Below are 20797 nucleotides of genomic sequence, written 5' to 3' on the forward strand. Positions count from 1 at the left end.
AGGGGTGTGTGCGAGGGTTCCGAGGCACTGGCCAGAGCTGGGAGCTTGCGGAAGGGCGCGCGGGCCTGATCTTGAGTGGTCGGAGGTCTCCGGGAGTCCTCGGCATTCTTCTTTCTCACTCACACACCCCAGCTTCACGCGTTAGGCATCTCTCCCAACAGACGGTGAGCTGGTGGCGGGAGGGTGGAAGTGGACGTAGCTCACCGCCACGCAAATCAGCAAATCACCGGAAAGCCGAAGCTTCTTTCTCAGCTGCGGGAGAGTACGGAGGTTGTTCCAGTCCCGCGGAGGGTGGGAGGGTGGAGGGAATGCGGGGTTAGAGAACAGGTGGGATGCAGGCGCCTCACCCCCCGGCCCCGCCCCCGCCCCGCTTCTTCAGTGCCTGGAGAGCCCCCTCCCGCTACGTCACTCACGCTCACGCCTTTCAGGAAGACCAGACCACCCACGCCCCCCATCCCTGTATTCTTGTTACTTGCTCTGTCTTTGTGATCAGTTTCTGCACTGCTCCCTCGCTGACAGTGGATTCCCGATATTGCTCTTTCCTGCTTCTCTTTCTTTACGCATACAACTGATTTCTCCTTTCTTTGTTTGCCCTTTACATAAGATCATTGCCCCGTCTGCAGAAACCGCGCAACAATCCCTTCTCTTAGATCCCTTTGTAGTTTCCTAAATTGAGGCCCCAAACTGGACTCGGGATACTCTCCCTAGCTCCAGCGCTGACTAGAGGGAATGTATGACCTCGCAATGGTGCTAGACATTCGTGAAGCTCTTACATACTGTACACAGAGTTGGCTCGCCCACACACGTCTCCCTTCAAGGTTCTGGACTGCTTTTCCTTTGACAGCCGTGGCCACTTTTTTTCTTTTTCTTTCTTTCTTTTTTTTTTTTAACCCCCATTTCACTTGTGGAAAGGCGAAACGTAACAGTGCACTCCGTGGGATTTATCCTTCTTTAGACCATATTTCTCACCTGCCTTTCCTTGTCACATTCACTAACAAGATGTATTTCGTAACTTATTTCATAAGTGCCCAAAGGCAGACTCTGCCTCTTCAAATTTCTAGGGAGTTTCAACACAGTGAACAGTACAATATATCCCTGCACAGTTATCTTCCCCATATCCATGAATAGTAAATACCCATGACACTAAAAATGTTTCAAAGGTAAAAAAAAAAAATATATATATATATATATATTCATGTTCTGAAATCTCCAGGACACCTCCTCTGGCAAAAAACAGTGCTGAAATTCTAAAACATAAATTTGTACGTAAAGGACTCTTATCTTACATAGCTCTGTTCTTAAAAGGAAAGCAAATATATGCCAGTTCACTCAAACTGTAACTTAAGTTCTATAGCTTACTCTGGACTTTTTTGTTCAAAGCCATCTTGTTAGTCTTCTCAGTTATAAGAAAAGGATCCCAATTAGAATAATTCCTGCTCTTACTGTATAGAAACCAAACGGAATTTGGTAGCTAAGTACAAGTGTTCTGAAGTCCCAAAAGGGTGACCAGGAGGAGGAGGTGCAAGGCAGTGCTGGCGGTTCTTGAGTGACATGTACTTAACTGTTTTGAGCTGGCTGGTACCCTAAGGATTCCTGCTAGTTGTCTTGAGTTTGGGGTCGTGTAGCTGCGTTATAGTTAGTCTATTAGTCTGTTACACTGAGAGGTTTTTCGTATGTTAGAAAGATGGCCACTTGTTCTAGTTATTTTTCCTTAGCTGGATGGTGTCCTTGGAAGCTGCTAATGGTTTTGATAGAGATTCTGATGGACTTGAACCCATTTGAAACTAATGCTAACTTCTACTTGGTGAAGGTGTTATTCTTCATGTCAGGTACTTTTTAGTCTAGTGTGATTCTGGCCCTGTGTATAATTAGTCCTCATACATAGCGTAATGCTGTGCAAGGCTATGTACAGGATTAATCTTACCAATGATTTCTCCTGCTCCAAGAGGAATTAGAAGGCAGGTTGGCTTGAAGAAAACACTGGAAGCTGCTTCAGCTGGTGATGGAAAACAGTGACAGTCTATGTACCTTCTTTGGGGAGTTTTTCATACTACCAGAAAGACCTTATTTTAAATGTAGCCCTGCTTAGATGGAGACATTTTTTCCCTTCCTCTTTCTTTTTGCTTAGATGGAAACATTTTTCCCTTCCTCTTTCTTTCCTCCCTCCTTTCTTTTTTTTTTTAAGAGAGGGAAGGGAGGGAGGGAGAGAGAGAGAGAAAGAGAGAGAGAGAGAGAAACAGAGAAACATCAATGTGCGGTTGCTGGGGGCTATGGCCTGCAACCCAGGCCTGTGCCCTGGCTGGGAATTGAACCTGTGATACTTTGGTTCCCAGCCCACCCTCAATCCACTGAGCTATGTCAGCCAGGGCTCCTCCCTCCTTTCTTCCTTTTTTCCTTTATTTCTTCCTTAACCACTTCCCTGCCTCCCTCCTCTTTCTTTTTTCTTTTCTTTTTTTTTCTTTTCTTTCTCTTTCTTTCTCTCTTTCTCTCCCCCCTCCTTCCTTCCTTCCCTCTCTCCCTCCCTCCCTCCCTCATCTCTCTCCCCCCTTTCCCCTAGAGCTTCGGGAATTCTACTTGCCAGTTTTCAGGAAGAATAGATGACAACTATTTTTCTCTCAGTTGGCAATGTTTGGAGAGAGAAAAAAAAAGGGAATAGCTGCCTGCTGTGTATGCTTATGACAGGGGGATTTTCTACTTATTTACCTTTGTACTATTATTGGCTATTATTCAGCTTTCCAAAAACCAGGTACCATTTATTCATTTAGCTTGTGAGGAACTCTGGCAGCCTACCTTTCATTTATTGACCAGAAGGAAAGAGGCAACAGGTTAAAGGTTATTGCTATTATTCCTTTATGAATGAAGTAAATATGAATGTAACCTTGTTTCTTTGCCTTAGATTTTGAATACTGTATACTACTTATCAATATTATTTCCTCAACAGAAAAGAAAGAGGTACTATCTTCAGATCTTTTTTAGGGGAATTCTGGTAATGTAATAATTTCATCACTTTATTAACAGTTCCCTTTTTATGGAAAAATATGTAGTTACTGATTGCACAGTGTAATTCTCTGGAAACAAATTCTTTATTAGAGGATACTGATTAATGGAACACTTCTAAAAATATATTTTATTGATTATGTTAATGCAGTTGTCCCATTTCCCCCCCTCTATCCCCCTCCACCTTGCAACCCCCAGTCCCACCAGCATTCCCCCACCTTAGTTCATGTCCATGGGTTGTACATATAAGTTCTTTGGCTTCTACATTTCCCATACTATTCTTAACCTCACCCTGTCTATTTTGTGCCTACAATTTATGCTTCTTATTCCCTGTACCTTTTTCCCCATTCTCTCCCTCCTCCTTCCCACTGATAACCCTCCATGTGATCTCCATTTCTGTGGTTCTGTTCCTGTTCTAGTTGTTTGCTTAGTTTATTTTTGTTTTTTTTTTAAAGTTCAGTTGTTGATAGTTGTGAGTTTGTTGCCATCTTACTGTTCATAGTTTTGATCTTATTCTTTTTCTTAGGTAAGTTCCTTTAACATTTCCTATAATAGGGGCTTGGTGATGACGAACTCCTTTAACTTGACCTTCTCTGGGAAGCACTTTATTTGTCCTTCCATTCTAAATGATAGCTCTGCTGGACAGAGTAATCTTGGATATAGGTCCTTGCTTTTCATTACTTTGAATACTTCTTTCCAGCCCCTTCTTGCCTACAAGGTTTCTTTTGAGAAATCAGCTGATAGTCTAATGGGAACTCCTTTTTAGGTAACTGTCTCCTTTTCTCTTGCTGCTTTTAAGACTCTCGCCTTATCTTTAATCTTGGGTAATATAATTATAATGTGCCTTGCTCTGTGCTTCCTTGGTCCAACTTCTTTGGGACTCTCTAAGCTTCCTGGACTTCCTGAAAGTCTATTTCCTTTGCCAGATTGGGGAAGTTCTCCTTCATTATGTTTTCAAATAAGTTTTCAGTATCTTACTCTTCCTCTTCGCCTTCTGGCGCCCCTATGATTTGGATGTTGGAGTGCTTAAAGTTGTCCTGGAGGTTCCTAAGCCTCTCTGTTTTTTTCATTCTGTTTCTTCATTCTGTTCCAGTTGAATGTCTATTTCTTCCTTCTGGTCCACATTGTTGATTTGAGTCCCAGTTGATTAATGGAACATTTAAAGAAGCCCTTGAACAGTAGAATGAGTAGAACATAAGAGTAGACATGGTTTTAACTACAAAGGGAAAAAAAAACTGAAGTTATTCGTAATTCCATTACCTAGAGTTAACATTTAACATTTTAGTTGCCTTTTTTCTATGTGTATATATTTTTTCTTCATTTGTTTAACATATCATTAGTGAGAACCTTTTTTTGTTGGTACCAAGCTCTCTAGGAACAGCCATGAGCCCCTGGCCTTATGTCACTTTCAGTATCTGTTGTATCTGTTGGTATACAGTTTTGTATTTTGCTTCTTTCACTTAATAAAGCATTAAATTTTCCTCATATCATCAAATAATGTGTAGTGGCTCAGTAGTATTTCAGCATATAGATTTTCCTTAATTTATTTATGTAATACTTTTGGTTGCACATTTAGGTTATTTCCAATCTTGTCTGTAATTATAAAATAACTGAGGAATATTATAGTGTGGCAGAATTCTAAGATGATTCCCAATGATCCTCACCTTGTATAATTCCCTCCCTTGTGAATGTGAGAGGATATCATTCCCATGATTATGTTACATTACATTCAAAAAGGATTTTGCAGATATACCGTATTTTGCCATGTATAATACACACTCATGTTTCTGTGCACAGTATACATGGGATTATTGTTACTCATGGTATTAATCATTATACCCATGTATAATATGCATCCTTATTTTTCCCTCAAAAATTTGGGCAAAAAAATGCACCATTTACACGGCAAAAGACAGTAATTAAGGTTACTAATCAGTTGACTTTGAGTTCATCAAAGGGGAACTAATCTGGGTGCGCCTGCACTGATTACATGGGCCTTTAAAGAGCAGAGAGTTTTCTCCTGTTGGTGGCAGCAGAGGAAGTCAGAGAGATTGGAAATGTGAGCGAGATTTGACATGAGGAAGGTTCTCTGTTGCTGAAATGAAGAAGGCCACAGGCAAGCCCCTAACAGAGGCCTCCAGGAGCTGAGAGCAGTCTCTGCTGACAGCCAACAAAAAACCAGGGACATCAGTCCTACAGCCACAAAGAGCTGAAGTCTGCAAATAACCTGAATGAGCTCGGAAGCCAGTGTACTCCCCAGAGCCTCCAGATAAGAGTCCCGCATGACTGACATCTGGATTTCTGCCTTGTGAGATCCTAAGCAGAGGACCCAGTTGAGCCCACTGGACTTCTGGACCCACAGAACTGTGAGATAATAAATGACTCTTGTTTTAAGCACTATATGTGTGGTAATTTTGTTATGCAACAATCAAAAATGAATACATTTGTAAACTTGATTATTTTTATATCTATAATTATTTGGGGGGAAAATCCTAGGTAATGGACTTGCTGAATAAAAGTTACGTGCATTGTTAAGGTTTTTGTATCCTGTTGCTAATTTGCCCTCCATGAGCTTTGTACCAATTTATATGCCTCCCAATAACCTATGTTACAGCATCCAAGAGAACACTAGATACTACCATTCCGACAGGCAAAAACCAAAACCAAAAAGGTATCTCCTATTTTGAAAGGAGATTTACAATTCTATTATTACCAGTAGAATTGACCATTGTTTTCTTTAGTTAGCTCCATTGTTCACAAAGAGAAAATAGGCTCTAATGGGTAATACAGCACTTCTCTGCTGTAATATTTTCAAGGGGTAGAATGATTAATGAGCCTAACTGAGAGAATGAATAATTCTGAGAAATATTTGCTGCTGCCATTCTCTCAGATGTAATATTGTGGGAGAATGCAAAATGTCAGCTTCATTGATTAGGCACTAGGTGCCTTATTCTTTTCTAGGGAAAAAGTCTAGCTTCTCCAATTTAGCATTAGACATGTGGTTATTTCAGTAATAAAGATATATTGTATCTTACCAGGGAATATTGTAGCTTTGACTACTGTTTTGGAAGGAAATACATACTATTACTTATAAGAAAAAATAATCAATATCTCCCTAAACATATCACTTATTGAATTGATCAAGATAACCAGTAGCCTTCGATTATATATATATTATATTGCTTCATTTGAGATGGTATAAGGGAGGAAATTCAAGTTACTTTTTCTGTAATCCTTGTAATGGGGATAGTAGGGTTTCTTTCTGACAAATGAAATAAGGCAGAAAGAAAAAGGAAGGACAAAAGAAAAGTGAGAGTGAAGTTGGCAGATTGAAGAGTAGTTTTCCTTGGTTTTGTCTTTCTTAAAAGTTGGTTCTTGCTACCTCAGTTTCTGAAGGTTGGTGTCTTCCTAATAAGAGCAAGATATTTTTAAATTTTTATTTTGAAATAATTGTAGATTTGTAGGAAATTGCACAAAAATGTACGGGATATCCCATATATTAGTACTTGTTTTTTAGTTGAATGGTCATATCCTTCCCTCGGTGGTTATTTGTGTTCACAGAACTCACAATGGCCTGTTCTGTGGGGTCTGATATTGCCCTTTGTGGTTGTCGTTCGGTTTGGATAGGCATTGGAAATGCCGACTGGGCTTGGTGCTGGGGGCATGGGATGTGTAACTGTTATCAGAGGAGGCTACCCCAGTGTGACTCAGGGACACTGTGACATAGTGAAAAGCATGGCTGACTTGACATGAGACAGAGCCTGGATTCCAGACTGCACTCGAGCCCATTATAACTGTATGAGTTTTGAAATCCTCTTGCACCTTCCTCCTGAGTTGTTTGGAATATAGGAAGTAAAGCAGTTTGGAAATTAAAGCCTAGGTTCTCATAATTATTATTAAAACCTTTCTTGCAATAACAACAGCAAGCTTCCTTACTGGATGTAATTCCTATGACAAAAATTCCTTTTTTGATTTGGACAACAAAGGCAGAAGAATTTTCACAACAATTTTAAAAATAAATTTTGTGTAAAAAGAAAATTATGTGTCATCTTGAAATCCAGGATGACAGAGAAAAAAGCTAGAGGGATGGAGCACCCACACGATTTCACACAGCAGTAACACCCACATGTCAAATTAGTTTGCTGCCTGGGTCTGCAGTAGGCCTGAACCCTGTAGATTCGGTACAGTCTGGTTTAAGAGACTTTGCTTTTAGTATATACAGGGGTGGGCAAAGGTCGGCTTATAGTTGTTTGTATGGAAAAAGACAAGTAATACAAACAAATAATACAATAATAAGTGATGATATAAGAATAAACTGTAAACTTACTTTTGCTGACCCCTGCACAGTAAAATTCCAGAATTTTATATACTGACCTAACAAAAGGGACATTAGAGAGAGGATGAGAATGAGGATATCATCACCAAACATTCATTGAACACCTTGTAAGGTGCTAAATATTCTGCTCAGTGCTTTACATGCTCTCATGGAATCTCATTGAATGTGCAATAACCCTTTGAGGCAGGTACTGTAGTTAACCCCTATTTTACAAATAAGAAAACTGAGGTCAAATGGTTAAGTAAACCACCCAGGATCTCATAAGTACTAAGTGGCAGAGTCACCTGTCAACTCAGGTGCGCCTAGGCCCAAAGCCCGTATCTTTACACTATGGCAGGCCCTTTATTTTTCAGGTAAGGAAATGAGGAGGTTAAGACCCATGGTCACTGTCCTTTTATTCTTAGTCTAGGTCTTTTTCTGCATTGTCCTCTTAACAATTTGTTTACTCCTATGCATTGTCAAGTTTGCCTGGCCTCTGTGCATCTGGCTAATGTGTCAAATCAATAAAATAAAGTTAGGTTTTCACACATTTAGATAGAATAAGATTTAGATTCTTAAACTAATGAAATCACTTGATTTGATTTTTAATGAAGCATTTTCTTTTTTTAAGTTTTTATTTATTGCTTTTAGAGAGAGAAAGGGAAAGAGAGAGAGGAAAAAAAACCCCCATCAGTTTTGTTGTTTGACTTATTGATGCTTTCATTGATTGCTGCTTGTAGGTGCCCTGAGCAGAGATCAAACCTGCAACCTTGGTGTATCAGGGCAACGCTTAACCAGCGGAGCTCCCCAGCCAGGGCCTAGTGCTGCGATTTCGACCAGATTCCGATAAAGGAGACACCATCTCCCGTGTGCTATTAAAAGTTGGACCTCGTGACTGCTGTCTGACTGTGTTTTTCTTTTAGAGAAGTCAGAGGGGGCAGTCTGTGACTGCATGTAAAAAATAGCTACCAAAGATACATCCAGCATCATTTTTAGTTCTTTAATTTTGGTAAGCACACATTTTCAAAACAGATTAAATTTGTCTGGTTTATTTCAGAAGTATATATTACAAACCATGCAAAGGCAAGTGAAAATTCAAATGACAGAGCAGAGCTAAAGAGCTTTATACAGAGGCCCTTCCGAAGGTAAGCATTTCTTCTGCTTTGGTTATTGTGTTTTCAGAAATGCGCTCCCATTCTTTTTTAGTATTAAAAGCATAACTAATTAGTATAAATATTCTTTTTGATATTCATTTGACATATCATTGCTAAAAATGCTGGGGTTTATTTTTTGTTTTTTTGTTTTTTTACATTTTCAAGAGACAGAAGATATGCGGTCAAGCCCTAGAAGGATTCCACTGTTTTCTTCTCTGCCCTGAAGAGACTTGGAAATTAAAGGGTAACATTTTGCATAAAAATTTCTGAATGTTATTTGCTCTTATCTCTGAGGCCTTTTGTGAAGAATTAACAGGAGGTTTAATGCCCGAATGGATAAAATGGATCATCTTAAAGGACTGAAGTTCCAAAAATACATCAGCAGGACTGGACAGCTCTGACATAATGAGATTTCTATTTTCGCTTACTTCTGGAACTCTGAATAGACTATAAACTGTGCTGCACAAGGTCTTGGGAAGGAAGTTTCTCTTCTAAATTATTGAATACTATATATTTAGTCATCAATTTCCTAAGGAATAAGACTTAGTACTAACTTTTTAATATATGAAGTGGGAGAAAGGGCAGCAATTGGTGTCACACTGGAAAAGCAACTTAATTAAAGAAACAAACCCCAGGAAGAGGAGAAATCTCTGGATAAGCACTGGGTGAGATGGCAGAAGCTTCTGCAGATGCCTCAACTCTGCCTGTAACAGTGAAAAAAAAGAAAAGTCTATCCATTGAAGAAAAGATTGACATCATAAATGCAGTAGAAAGTGGCAAGAAAAAAGCAGAGATTGCAGCTGAATATGGAATAAAGAAAAATTCTTTGTCTTCTATTATGAAGAATAAAGACAAAGTTCTAGAAGCTTTTGAATCTCTGAGATTTGATCCAAAGAGAAAAAGACTGAGAACTGCTTTCTACACAGATCTGGAAGAGGCATTAATGAGGTGGTATCGAATTGCTCAGTGTCTAAATGTGCCAGTTAATGGTCCAATGTTGCGTCTAAAAGCTAATGATTTTGCCCAGAAACTGGGACATAATGATTTTAAGTGCAGTAATGGATGGCTGGATCGCTTTAAATCCAGGTATGGCTTAGTATTCAGAGCTCAACCTGTGGAAGCTACAGGTGTATCAGCAGACCCTTCAACTGTTTGGCACCAAAATGTACTTCCTTATTATTTAAACGATTATCATCCTAAAAATGTTTTTAATATAAAAGAGACTGGGCTGCTTTATCGAATGTTGCCTACAAATACATTTGCATTTAAAGGAGAAACATGCTCAATTGGAAAGTTATGCAAAGACAGAATAACTCTGGTGGTTGGGACAAACATGGATGGCTCAGAGAAACTTCCTTTGCTTATCATTGGGAAAAACAGAAATCCACATTGTTTCAAAGGTATAAAATCATTGCCTGTGTATTATGAAGCTAACAAAATGGCATGGATGACCTCAGATGTATTTGAACAGTGGATGCGGAAGCTTGATGAGAAATTTCAAGCCCAGCAACGAAGAGTAGTAATTTTTGTTGATTCTTTTCCTGCACATCCAGAGGTCAAGGACCTAAAGTCCATTGAGTTAGCATTTTTCCCATCATGTTTGTCTTCCAAATTTATAGCTATGAAACAAGGTGTTATTAAAAGCCTTAAAATCAAATATCGACATTGTCTTATCAAGAAATTTTTAAGTTCTGTTGAAGGCAGCAAAGAATTTACATTTTCCCTGCTAGATGCAGTGGATACCTTGCATCTCTGTTGGAGGGCTGTAACCCCTGAGACCATTGTCAAGAGCTATGAAGAGGCAGGATTCAAATCTCAACAGGGAGAAAGCGACAAGACAAATGCAGAGACTGACACTGGCCTCGATTTGGTTGCCCACGCCCAGGCAGCAGGAGTGGAATTTCCCGAAGGCTTATCTATAGAAGAGTATGCTGCGCTGGACGATGATCTGGAGACGTGTGAAGCAGCACCGAATGGTGACGAGGTATGGACCAAAGACAGTGAATCAGACGAAACTGGATTTTATGTTTCTGATGAGGAGGATGACGGTGGATCTCTGGGAACTGAACTCCCTTTACCATCAAAAACCGAGGCAGTAACTGCTTTAGATACTCTTAAAATTTTTCTTAGAAGTCAAGATATGAATGATGAGCTTCATAATTCTTTAGCAGACCTTGAAATTTTTATTAACTCTTTGTCATCTAAGTAATTATTTATTATATAACATCTGAAGAGCAATAGCTTTACCTGCTGTATTTTACTATATGAGGTATAAAAAGGGAAAATACCACTTAAACATAACAAATGAAAAATTACTAGTCTTTGGTTTATTTGCAGATGTCTTTGATCTGAGTAGAAAAATTCCCTAGGTAGATTAAATGATCATTAAGTAAATGAAAAACTTGAATTTCAAATTAGCAAGCTTTTGGAAAGTAGAAATGTTGTCAGAGGCCTTGTACTTGAGAGATATGGTATATATGCTAAAAATAAAAAAATTCTCCAGCTGTCTGATTTATACAGGTTGAATCGGTGATTGCTATTTCCTTTTTTTAATGTTCAGATTATGTTCCAGAATATTTTAATTTATCTACCTCACCTGAGAAACAAAATATCTATTATTGCTTAGTTATTTGATTTTAATACATATATGCCACATATAACTAGACTCTTAAGTATCAAGTATTAATTTTAAATTACTTAATTTTTCTCACAACTAGCTAATCCTCCTAATATAAAATTATAAAAAACTACTAAAAATAAAATCTTACCCAATTATACACCAAAATGATTTCAAATTTGTCTTAACTATGTTCAAGTTATTTCTACATAAGGTCAAACAAAAGACTATGACCTTGTCAGATTCCTTAAATGTATAACCAGAAGATGCTATGGATTCTTCCTAAATACTTATATGTATGTCTAATAGCAAAGTACATTATTGAAACATTTATTAAACTCTTAAGATATTTATATTTTAATAAGACTACTCTTAAAAGTAAATACGAAGGTTACATATGCTGTTACTAGAAAAAAAAATAACTTATGTGATTCTTAGTTTTCGAAGAACCACATAACAGCTGAAGCTTATAATCTGTAATATTTAATTGTTTTCTTGATTTTACTGAATTTTATTTTTAGGAAAGACTGAGTTGTCCTTTCAGCGTATTCTAATGTATTTAATCCCTCCCTCCACCCCCATAGTGATATTTTGGATTAAAAATCTGTTTGAGGAAGCTTTGTCAACAGAATGTTTAAAAATATTGTATAAAATTATTTACTCTTCATCTATAAAAGTCTTTAAATAGTAGAAATATAACAATGTGTCAAACTTTTCTATTTTTAAATTATAAATTGTATGCTTATTTAACTTAGAGCTAATTCAGGGTTCCATTTGAAAAGTATTTTGAAACAATGTAAAATGTTATTCAGATTATTTTTAATATGAATTATTATTAGTGTGACAACAAAAGACATATTTGGAAGGAAATATTTATAGAAAGTGTTTTTATTTTCCACTGTTGATTTACTCTGCTTTTGAGATTTTATAATAGCGAGGCTTAAAAATGTATTAAAACTAAGAGAGTTTCTTTTAGAGTGAAATATGGATTATTTAAATTGAATTAAAAGTATTCTTATTAATGACTTGATTTAAATGTTTAGTGCGGCAGAATCGTGGACCTGCAGTGGCTCCTCATAGCTGTAGCAGTAGTGCCTGTTGCGTTTTGAGTCCTCAACAATTGTTTCCCTGCTTTTTCCAATTCATAGCATTTGGGTATGAAATATTTCCATTCTAATCATTCCAGATACCATATGACATAAGAATTATTATCTTCATTTTTACAGATGAGGAAATTAAAATCTGAAAGTACCAAATTATTTGGTTAAAATCTCAGATCCCAAACTAAAATGCAGTAATTCCCTGTCACATAGTCCTGTGTTATTCTATCTATAGACCTTTATGCTTTTTTCCTGTACTCTGTAAAAAAAAATTTTAGTATTTTTCCTTTGAATTTAGGAGCCTGAGGGCGAAGTATTTCAGAGAGCATGCTGGGTCTGTGCTGGTGGCTCCAGCGCAAGATCTGTCCCGGGAGCACTATTAATAATGAAATACTGGGATATCTGGGATTTGGTAATGCTGTACCATTCTAACACACAGGTTCCAGTGGAGTCCAATTGAAAATATTTAAAACAACTTTAATATTTTCAAAGTGCTAGAAGCATCTATTCCCTTGTCCCATATAGGATATGATTTCTTTTAAATTTCTGGGGCATAATGAATCTAAAGATGATCAAGTAAGACAAGGTTGCTGTATAAAGAATAAGAAAAAGATACCTGCGGATTTAAATTCAAAGATAAACTTTAAGTTGCTAATGTTGTGAACTTTTGTGTTAAATTCACAAGATATGTAGATTTAAATAACTTTCAGAACAAAACATTTAAAAAATTCACTTGTCCAGGACATAGAAAATCGCACTGCATACCTTGCTCCTGGTTTATGCGGTCAATACAAGTTGGGACTGAGTGCCACGTGTCTTTTCAAAAAACAACTTGACTTACAATTCACCTGTTCCCTAGTTAAATGTGGTATTATTTTCATAGTTTCTTGCCTTATAAATTCCTGTTGTTCTGACTGTGTTTTTGCCTCTCTCTACTTCATGGAACAAAGTATCTTATGTTGAACTTGGGACATTGATTCACTGCCAATGACTAAACTGAACTGTGAGTGAAAGGTTTGGTTCAGGATAAAGTAGGACACTGAGTAAATCAAGGCCTGTGGGTTTCATGCTGCCTGTCCATCCTCTCGTTTTGACCTAAAAACAGATGTCAGACATCCCTTTTACTGTGTACAAAGCAGAATAATTGGTGGGGGTATGAACTGGGGGAGGGAAGAGTTGAAGGAGAGCTTCCCAAGCAAACACTTCAGATGTCAAGAGATACCCTTTTCAATTACTGTCCCAGTAGCCGCTTTATAGACACTGGCAGAGAGAAATTTGCCCCTTAGGGGAGGCATCACCACTCATCTGCCCGCAGGTTCAGAATCCAGTGGCAGGCAGGTCTTTTCGGGCACCAAGAGCTAACCTGAGCTAAGGATGGGGTAGCAAAAGGCAGCCAAGAAACTACACCAGTTGCTGAAAGTTCCTATAACCACAGGAGGTAAAGGCCTAGGGTGGAGCCATAGTATGCACCCAGTAAGTTCTCAGAAAATAATTTCATTCAATGGAATACATTAAATTCAGTCCTAGTTTTATGCTACCTTGCAAAAAAACATTTCATTTCTCTGAACTGTTTGCTCCATCCATAAAATGAGACGGACACTTCACTTGAATTTCTTTTGGGGAAAGAATATTTTGCATATTAACACATTTAGCAAATTCTAAAAAATTTCACAACTATAAGGAATGACTGGAAAGGTGCTTTTGTTACTACTTCCAGATATGCCTGAGTATTAACACTGTGGTCACTAAACTTCAATGACAAATTTTCTTGGCATTCTTCTGTGTGATAAATTAGGGAAGTCAACATTTCTAGAAATATGCAATTTATCTGTAGAACTAAAAATGTATTCATTTTGAATAGGGAATAAGTGACTCAAAAGTCTTCATTTGTCTTGAATTGATCCTTGTGCAAAGCAATTCAATAAAATTAGTACTCATCACAAAGGAGCCCTTTCTGTAAGGACATTATTTCATTCAGTTGCACTATTTCCTTGGGCCGTGAGGCCAATGGTAATCCAGGGTATGGGGGAAGATGAAGTAATACAAACACTCCTGTAGTAGTCTGCTTGGGCTGCCATAACCAAACACAAAATACCATGTAGACCGAGTGGCTTAAACAACAGACATTTGTTTTCTAATAGTTCTGGAGGCTGATTTCTGAGATCAGGGTACCAGCATGGTCAGTTTGCAGTGAGGGCTCTTCTTTCTCCCCTCGGTTTGTAGATAGGCACATGACTTCTTCTTTGTGCAGTACAGAGAAGGAGGGGGAGACAGAGAGACCAGGCTGTCCCAGTGTCTTGTCTTAAAAGAGCACGAATCCCACCGTAGAGACTTCACCCTCTGGCCTCTCTAATCCTAATTCGCTCCCAAAGGCCCTATCTCTGAATCAAACACCATCATACTGGGGGGAGGTGTTGGGAACCGCCCTGCCTGGTATCAGAAGCTGTAACCCCCCCCCAAGGCTAAGGCTAAGGGAATGACCTTGGAACCGTAAGCTACCAAGGAGACAGGCTTATCTCCCTGGCAGGAGAACCACTTCTGCTCCTTTTACTTCATCTATAACTGCCCCCCCATGCTTGGCGGTTAGCCAATGACGGGTAAGATTCCCCAAGGGGGGAACCACCTAAGACACATGATCACGTGGGAGGCCCCCAAGGAAGGACTTTGGGGGCTACAGCAAAAGGGGGTGAAGAACCCTTGCCCCTTGGCTTTGACATAGCCTGAGTCCTCATTGTCTGCGAGAAAATCTCCTAATCTCTTGGTTGCCTTAGTTCCCTTGCTCCACCTAAGCTTGAAACAATGACAGGGTGGTGCCGCCCTGTGCTGGAAAGGGCGGGTTCCCGAAGTGATCAGGCCTAAGAAAGAATGTGTAAAGTCCTATGAAACCTGCTTTGTTTAGAATGCTCTCAATTGAATGATAAGGGTCCAAGGAAGAAGTAAGTTTGTTCCTTTAAGTTTTTTTACAGCTCTTTGACCCTGACTCAGAATAGGCCCTCAGAGTTCCTTGTTATTTGATCCTTACTTCCTGGCAATGAGTAATGAGCTTTACCTGAATTCCTGTGCAAATGAACCCAATAAAAAGCCTGCTCAAGCAGGGGAACGAGGTGCTCTCCCTTAGGGAAGCTCTCCACTAGAGAGAGTGGCCGTTCTGTCCCTGTTTCCTCACAGGACCTGGTTGTCTCTGTGTATGTTTTTCTCGTGTTTCGGCGGGCCATCCACAGTGTTCCATGCTCACTGCAGGCCGGTGAGCACGTATCAGGGAGGGGGGGTGGGGGGGCTGGAGTTACAGCTTCAACGTGAATTTTTCAAGAGAACAAAAACACCCAGTTCATAACAACTACCTAGTACCAATAAAGATATTCACATATTAATTCAGTTGCTACAAACTAAAAGGGAATGCCTATTTCAGAATGTGTTAATCAGCTACGGTTATTAGGAAGGACTTTAAAGTTTATGAAACAACAAGCAATGTAGAAATATACAATGTCCTTGAATAAGTGGGAAGACTCAATATTGAAATATATCTTTCCTCCACCTTAATCCCAATCAAAATCCTAATGCAGATTTGTCGAAAATTTTGCAAAGTCTGATTTTGACCTAGAAGAATAAATACTATGTATCAATATCTAAAAATTTTTAGGAAAACAAGTACTATTTGATTTAACAGAAGTTTAAACAATATGGTATAACAAAGAGAATTACCTGGTAGGTGCAGCTCAGTTATTTAGAGCATCGTCCCATAAACCAAAAGGTTGCAGGTTCAGTTCCTGGTCAGGGCACATGCCTAGGTTGAGGGTTTGGTCCCCACTCGAGGCATGTACAAGAGGCAACTGGTCCACATTTCTCACATTGGTGTTTCTCTCTTTCCTTCCCCCCTTCCTCTCTAAAAGCAATGAAAAAATATCCTCAGGTGAGGATTAAATAAATAAATAAATAAAATATAAAAGAGAATTAATAGGTCATCAAAGGAATAATATATGAGGTCTAGAAAAACAATAAATTTGATATGAAAGAACAAAACAGTTTTTAATCAGTGGTTAAATATGTGAGTTATTCAATAATTGGTATTGGGATAACTGGCTAACTATAGGATATTTTTTTGAGTCATCAAAATGAATCCTAAAGGCATTCAACTCTGGAAGGAAGGGAGGAAGGGAAGGAGGGAGGGAGGGAGGGAGGAAAAAAGGAGAGGGAGCGAAAGGAAAGAAATTTGCAAATGCTAGGAAAATATATTTAAATGCAAATATTTCAATATTTTAATAGGGAAGATCTTTTAAAAAGCAGTAAGAAAACCATTAAGAATAAAAATACTGAAAGCATGAAAATGTTTTCAACATCACTAGAAATCAAAGAAATGCAAGCAAAACAAAGATATCTTTGGGGGGTCTATCACAGTAGATAAGATTATAGAGAATGATAACAGGCAAGAGCATAGAGAGCTAGGTGCACTGTTGTCAGGAATATAAATTAATACATTCATCATTATAGCTGACATGTATTGAATGTTAATTACCAGACACTGTTCTGTTTTGCATGTGTTACCTCACTTAATTCTCAGAATAACTTCAACTGTCATCACGCCCATTTTACTGCTGAGGAAATTTAAGTATGGGTAAAGCTGACAAATGACAGAACTGGAATTCAAATCCAGAAAGTCTGACTTAAACAGAGGTATACATTTCACCTAACAAAACGAACATACCAAGGACATTTGTTGTGCTGAATACACTTCTACTGTCCCTTATCCAGAATTCCGGGAGCATGTTCAGAATTCAGAGTTTCTCAGATTTGAATAAGATAACTGTATGTGTGTACTCTAATTACATAATACCCCCAGAGGCAACCAGGGCAGCACTGCACAAAGAAACATTAATGTTTTTGCAGGAGACATTCACATGAACTCAGATGTGTAAAGGATCTAAATAGCTGAACAGTTTCATAGGCTTATTGTCAAATAAGTTCACATCAGGTCAGCTTTTGCCACCAAATGGCTCACAAAAAGCTTTTCAGAGTTTTCATGTTTCAGAATGCAGATAAAAGATTGCACTCCAATAATAGCTCAAAATAAAAAGGCTGAATATTAGTTGAATGTTTTAGAGGATTGATTTTAAATATACGTGTTTGAATGAAGTGTCAGAGTCCAAACTTTTTTTTAAAACTTCTTTTACATGGGTGTATATGCAAATTTTCTTGTCTGAACTGAAGTGATTGTTTTCTAAATTTGGCCTCAAATTCTGGAACTAAAATCTCCTCCTCTGGTGATTCTCTTTGTTGAACATCTTTACCGTCACTACGAAAACTACAAACTTTCTTGCCAAGTAAAATAGGAACTATAGCATAGTTTTGAACTGGGGAAAAACTAGCCTTGCTGGTTTAACGTACTATGAATGACATGTTGGTCTTCATGCATTAGCCCAATTTAAGTCCAAAGAAGCCAGCTTCCTTGATCAGAGAAGTCTCAGCAAGTGTGTCAGGAAGAAAAATGGAGAGGATAGGATTCACTGCACTTTTATTTTTTTCTTAGCTGTTAAATCCTAACGAGGTGGTGGGTTGTTTTATTTATTTATTTTTTTAAGGTAGAACCGTTGTATAAACACTTTATAGCTCCCTGATAGTACCTATTAAATACAAGCAGGTTGTTGAATAAAGAAGTCAATGAAAAGTTTGGTCGTGTTGTAGTAGGAATTAAGACCAGACCTTTGTTTTCCCCTAACTTCCTCTTTGTATGCCACTAAACTGTCCTTGTTGTGAACGCAAAGTCATTGTTTGTGTTACTGGCTGGTACCACCCCTTATTTTCTGTATTGCAAAAGAGATAACTCAGCATAGAGATGCAAGGCGTTTTCATGTCTCTACCTGCCCCATTGAGGGACAACTCCCCGCAAAGATCCAGAGTTGTACCTCTCAACTCTTGGAGGGGTTTGTAGAGAGGTGTTTGCCTCAGCCCTCCACTCTCGAGTGAATGTCTAAGAGAATTTCATACTGTTCATGTAATGATTGCTTATCAAAAAGTAAGGGAACACAAGCAACTAATAAAAACGCTCAAGTCCATGTACAGCCACCACTTTCATTTCTTACAATTATTGTAAAATCAGCCAATGATAAATGTGGAAAAAGAAGGCTCATGTGTAGTATCACAGGAGAATAATCATTAATTTGACACACTTTAAATTTTAAATTTTAAATTAAAAAGTATAGGAAAGCATATGCAATACATTTACCAATTTACATAATTAATGTTGATATTATCACATTTGTTTCAGATTACCATATGTATCCTTTACCTTCTTAATTCATTCCTAAATATTTTATGGTTTAGTTGCTACTGCAAGTGGAGTATTTTCCCTTTTTCTTCTTACTACTAGTGTAGAGGCAAGTAAGTGATTTTTGACTGTTTCGTTTCTAGTCACATCACCAAAGTTTCTTATTAGTAACTGGAGTATGTTTTCTATCCAGATCATTTTGTAATCATTCACAGACAGAGATCACTTAACTCTATTTCTTTTATTTATACTAATTATTTTCTTCATGTCCCTACCTGAAGGCCATGAAATATTCTTCTGTATTCTCTTCTACTAGTTTACAAGTTTTGTTTTCCTATTTAGATTTATTTTGTGTGTAGCATGAGGCAAGAATCTGTCTAATCTTATTTTTCCTATAGGGGAAGTAACCACTATATATTGACTAGTTTACTGTTTCATAATGCCTTTTCTATTCGTAACAGGTTGCTGCACCTACACCCACAGGTAATGCTGGAGAAAGTTTAATTCCCACAATGACTGAATAATTACAAGAAGAAATTGTTTTAAACCAAATGATAGTTATATTTAAGTGGAAATACTGTTTGTTGTTTTTCTGTACTGAATGGAAATGGAGGGTTGTGGTTATATAGAGTTTAATTTTTTTTAAAAGTGTATTTCTTCATTCCTGGACTGTATGTAGTATGTACAATTTAAGTCTACTCTGAGACTAATAACTTTTTCACAACATCAACTTATACTTAGCTGTGGAATTTCACCTTTGAGTCTTTTTCTTCCAAATTTGATCAATATCTGCCAAGTTCCATTATTCAGTTAGAGAAATCCTCACAGGTCCAGATTTATCTTACCTTTTTAATTCAGGGTTTTCCAAATAGAATTGACTCAAGCCTAATGACTCTAAATATTGTAGTGAAAAAAAAATGACTCTACTCTATGAGAGCCTGTATCACTCACTATCCTAGGCACTAGGGGTTTAATGGTGAGAGTGAAACAAAGTCCCTGCCTTCATGGAACTGGCAGTCCAGAGGGGGAGGCAGACATGACTCCATGATGACACAAACCACCCTGTGAAAGAGTAGTACCTGCTTCTATAAAATCATATAAAGTGGGAATCTGACCTAGTCTCAAGGTCAGGGCAGGAGTCACTAAAGAAGCATCAGGAGCTGAGACCTGAGGTTTGAATGGTAAATAGAAGTTAACCAGGCAGGGGAGATAAAAGGACACCATCCTGCACAGATGCTCCGTCCGAGAGGGGAAGAACATGAATCAGTTAAGGAACAGAAAAAAAACATCGAGAACAGGGACAAGTGTGATGAGGTCAGGGGAGGCCAGGCCTTGCAAGGATGGCCTATAGTTTGGGCTAGGCAAGCATGAACTATCCTATTTGTAAGAAAAACAGTGTAGGAAGAAAGTGAGTCCTGTTCACCTTTGCTTTCCAAAGCTGGGACCATAGCAGAATAATGGGATTTGGAACACAGACAAAATGTTAGAAAGTTGAGTTTGGGGAAAGCAGGGTTTCCTGTCCAGCTGAAAAACGATTCCCTCCAAGGTGTGAGAAGAAAAAGAAAGAAAGGCCCTGAGAGTGGAGATCACAGGGGTCACACACTAACGAGGAAGATTACGGCCAAGGTCACTGAGGGGAACATTGTTGGAAGGTCCAAGAACTTTGGGAGCTGAGTTGGCTCTGCAGATGGCCCAGTGCCCCCGACCCGGAATGAGCACCAGAAGGGACAACGTGCGTTGCCTGGGCCTGGGGCTGCATCAGCTGCAGCCCCCCGCCCCCCACCCACACCGCCTGACAGCTCTCCCAGGGGACTCTCACTTTGACAGCAGCCAGTACTTTGCTTGGCGACTGCCTTGCAGAAAAGATTCCAGTCCTAGACCCACAACCTTAGCAGATCTTATCCAGTTCCTTATGTAAGCAACCTACCTTTTAACTGCCCAGGAGAAGGGCAGTGAGCACCTCTTGAGACGGTGGAATCTTCCCATTCCTGAACGTAGAAACAGACCTGAACTGAGCTCACTTAGGATCCGTGTAATACACCCCTCTCCTCCCAGCACACACTCCCTCCCATGGTGGTGAAATCACTTCCTTCATGCTAATAATATGAATCAAAACCTGGGAAGGAAGAGTCTATATGCACATATGGAACACATAGGAAGGTCGTACTATAAGACACGCATCTTTACGAAAACAGTAAGATAGATTTCAAGTCTCATATTAGCATTTGTGATTTCCTCCCTGCCACTTCTCTACAAATATCTATGACTATAATAGGTAATGAAGAAGTACAGGTTGAATAATTAACAGGGTTCTCCTAACTCACTGTTTTCAGGTGTGGTTTTGTGTGGGGC

The 20797-nt window shown here is 38.6% G+C and overlaps 1 protein-coding gene and 1 long non-coding RNA gene across 2 annotated transcripts; one reads left to right on the forward strand and one right to left on the reverse strand.

Moving 5' to 3' along the window:
• Nucleotides 1-63: 63 nt before the first annotated feature.
• Nucleotides 64-11811, forward strand: TIGD4 (tigger transposable element derived 4). The gene is made up of 3 exons (XM_045830765.1): nucleotides 64-164; nucleotides 8370-8457; nucleotides 8632-11811. Exon 3 carries the CDS (start codon nucleotides 9137-9139, stop codon nucleotides 10673-10675), a length of 1539 nt encoding a protein of 512 aa, XP_045686721.1. The 5' UTR covers nucleotides 64-164; nucleotides 8370-8457; nucleotides 8632-9136; the 3' UTR covers nucleotides 10676-11811.
• LOC123813647 lies at nucleotides 4046-20511 on the reverse strand. The gene is made up of 3 exons (XR_006784795.1): nucleotides 20373-20511; nucleotides 15886-16066; nucleotides 4046-4213 (listed from the first exon to the last, which is right to left on the reverse strand). It is a non-coding gene; the product is annotated as an uncharacterized LOC123813647 (long non-coding RNA).
• Nucleotides 20512-20797: the final 286 nt, after the last annotated feature.

The sequence above is a fragment of the Phyllostomus hastatus genome, unplaced genomic scaffold (assembly GCF_019186645.2).
Source record: "Phyllostomus hastatus isolate PE091 unplaced genomic scaffold, TTU_PhHast_1.1 phas_contig_159, whole genome shotgun sequence".
NCBI classification, from domain to species: Eukaryota; Metazoa; Chordata; class Mammalia; order Chiroptera; family Phyllostomidae; genus Phyllostomus; species Phyllostomus hastatus.

Bases quoted from the DNA above. Each gene is read 5' to 3' on its own strand.
- TIGD4 (XM_045830765.1), top strand. From the start codon at position 9,137: ATGGCAGAAGCTTCTGCAGATGCCTCAACTCTGCCTGTAACAGTGAAA.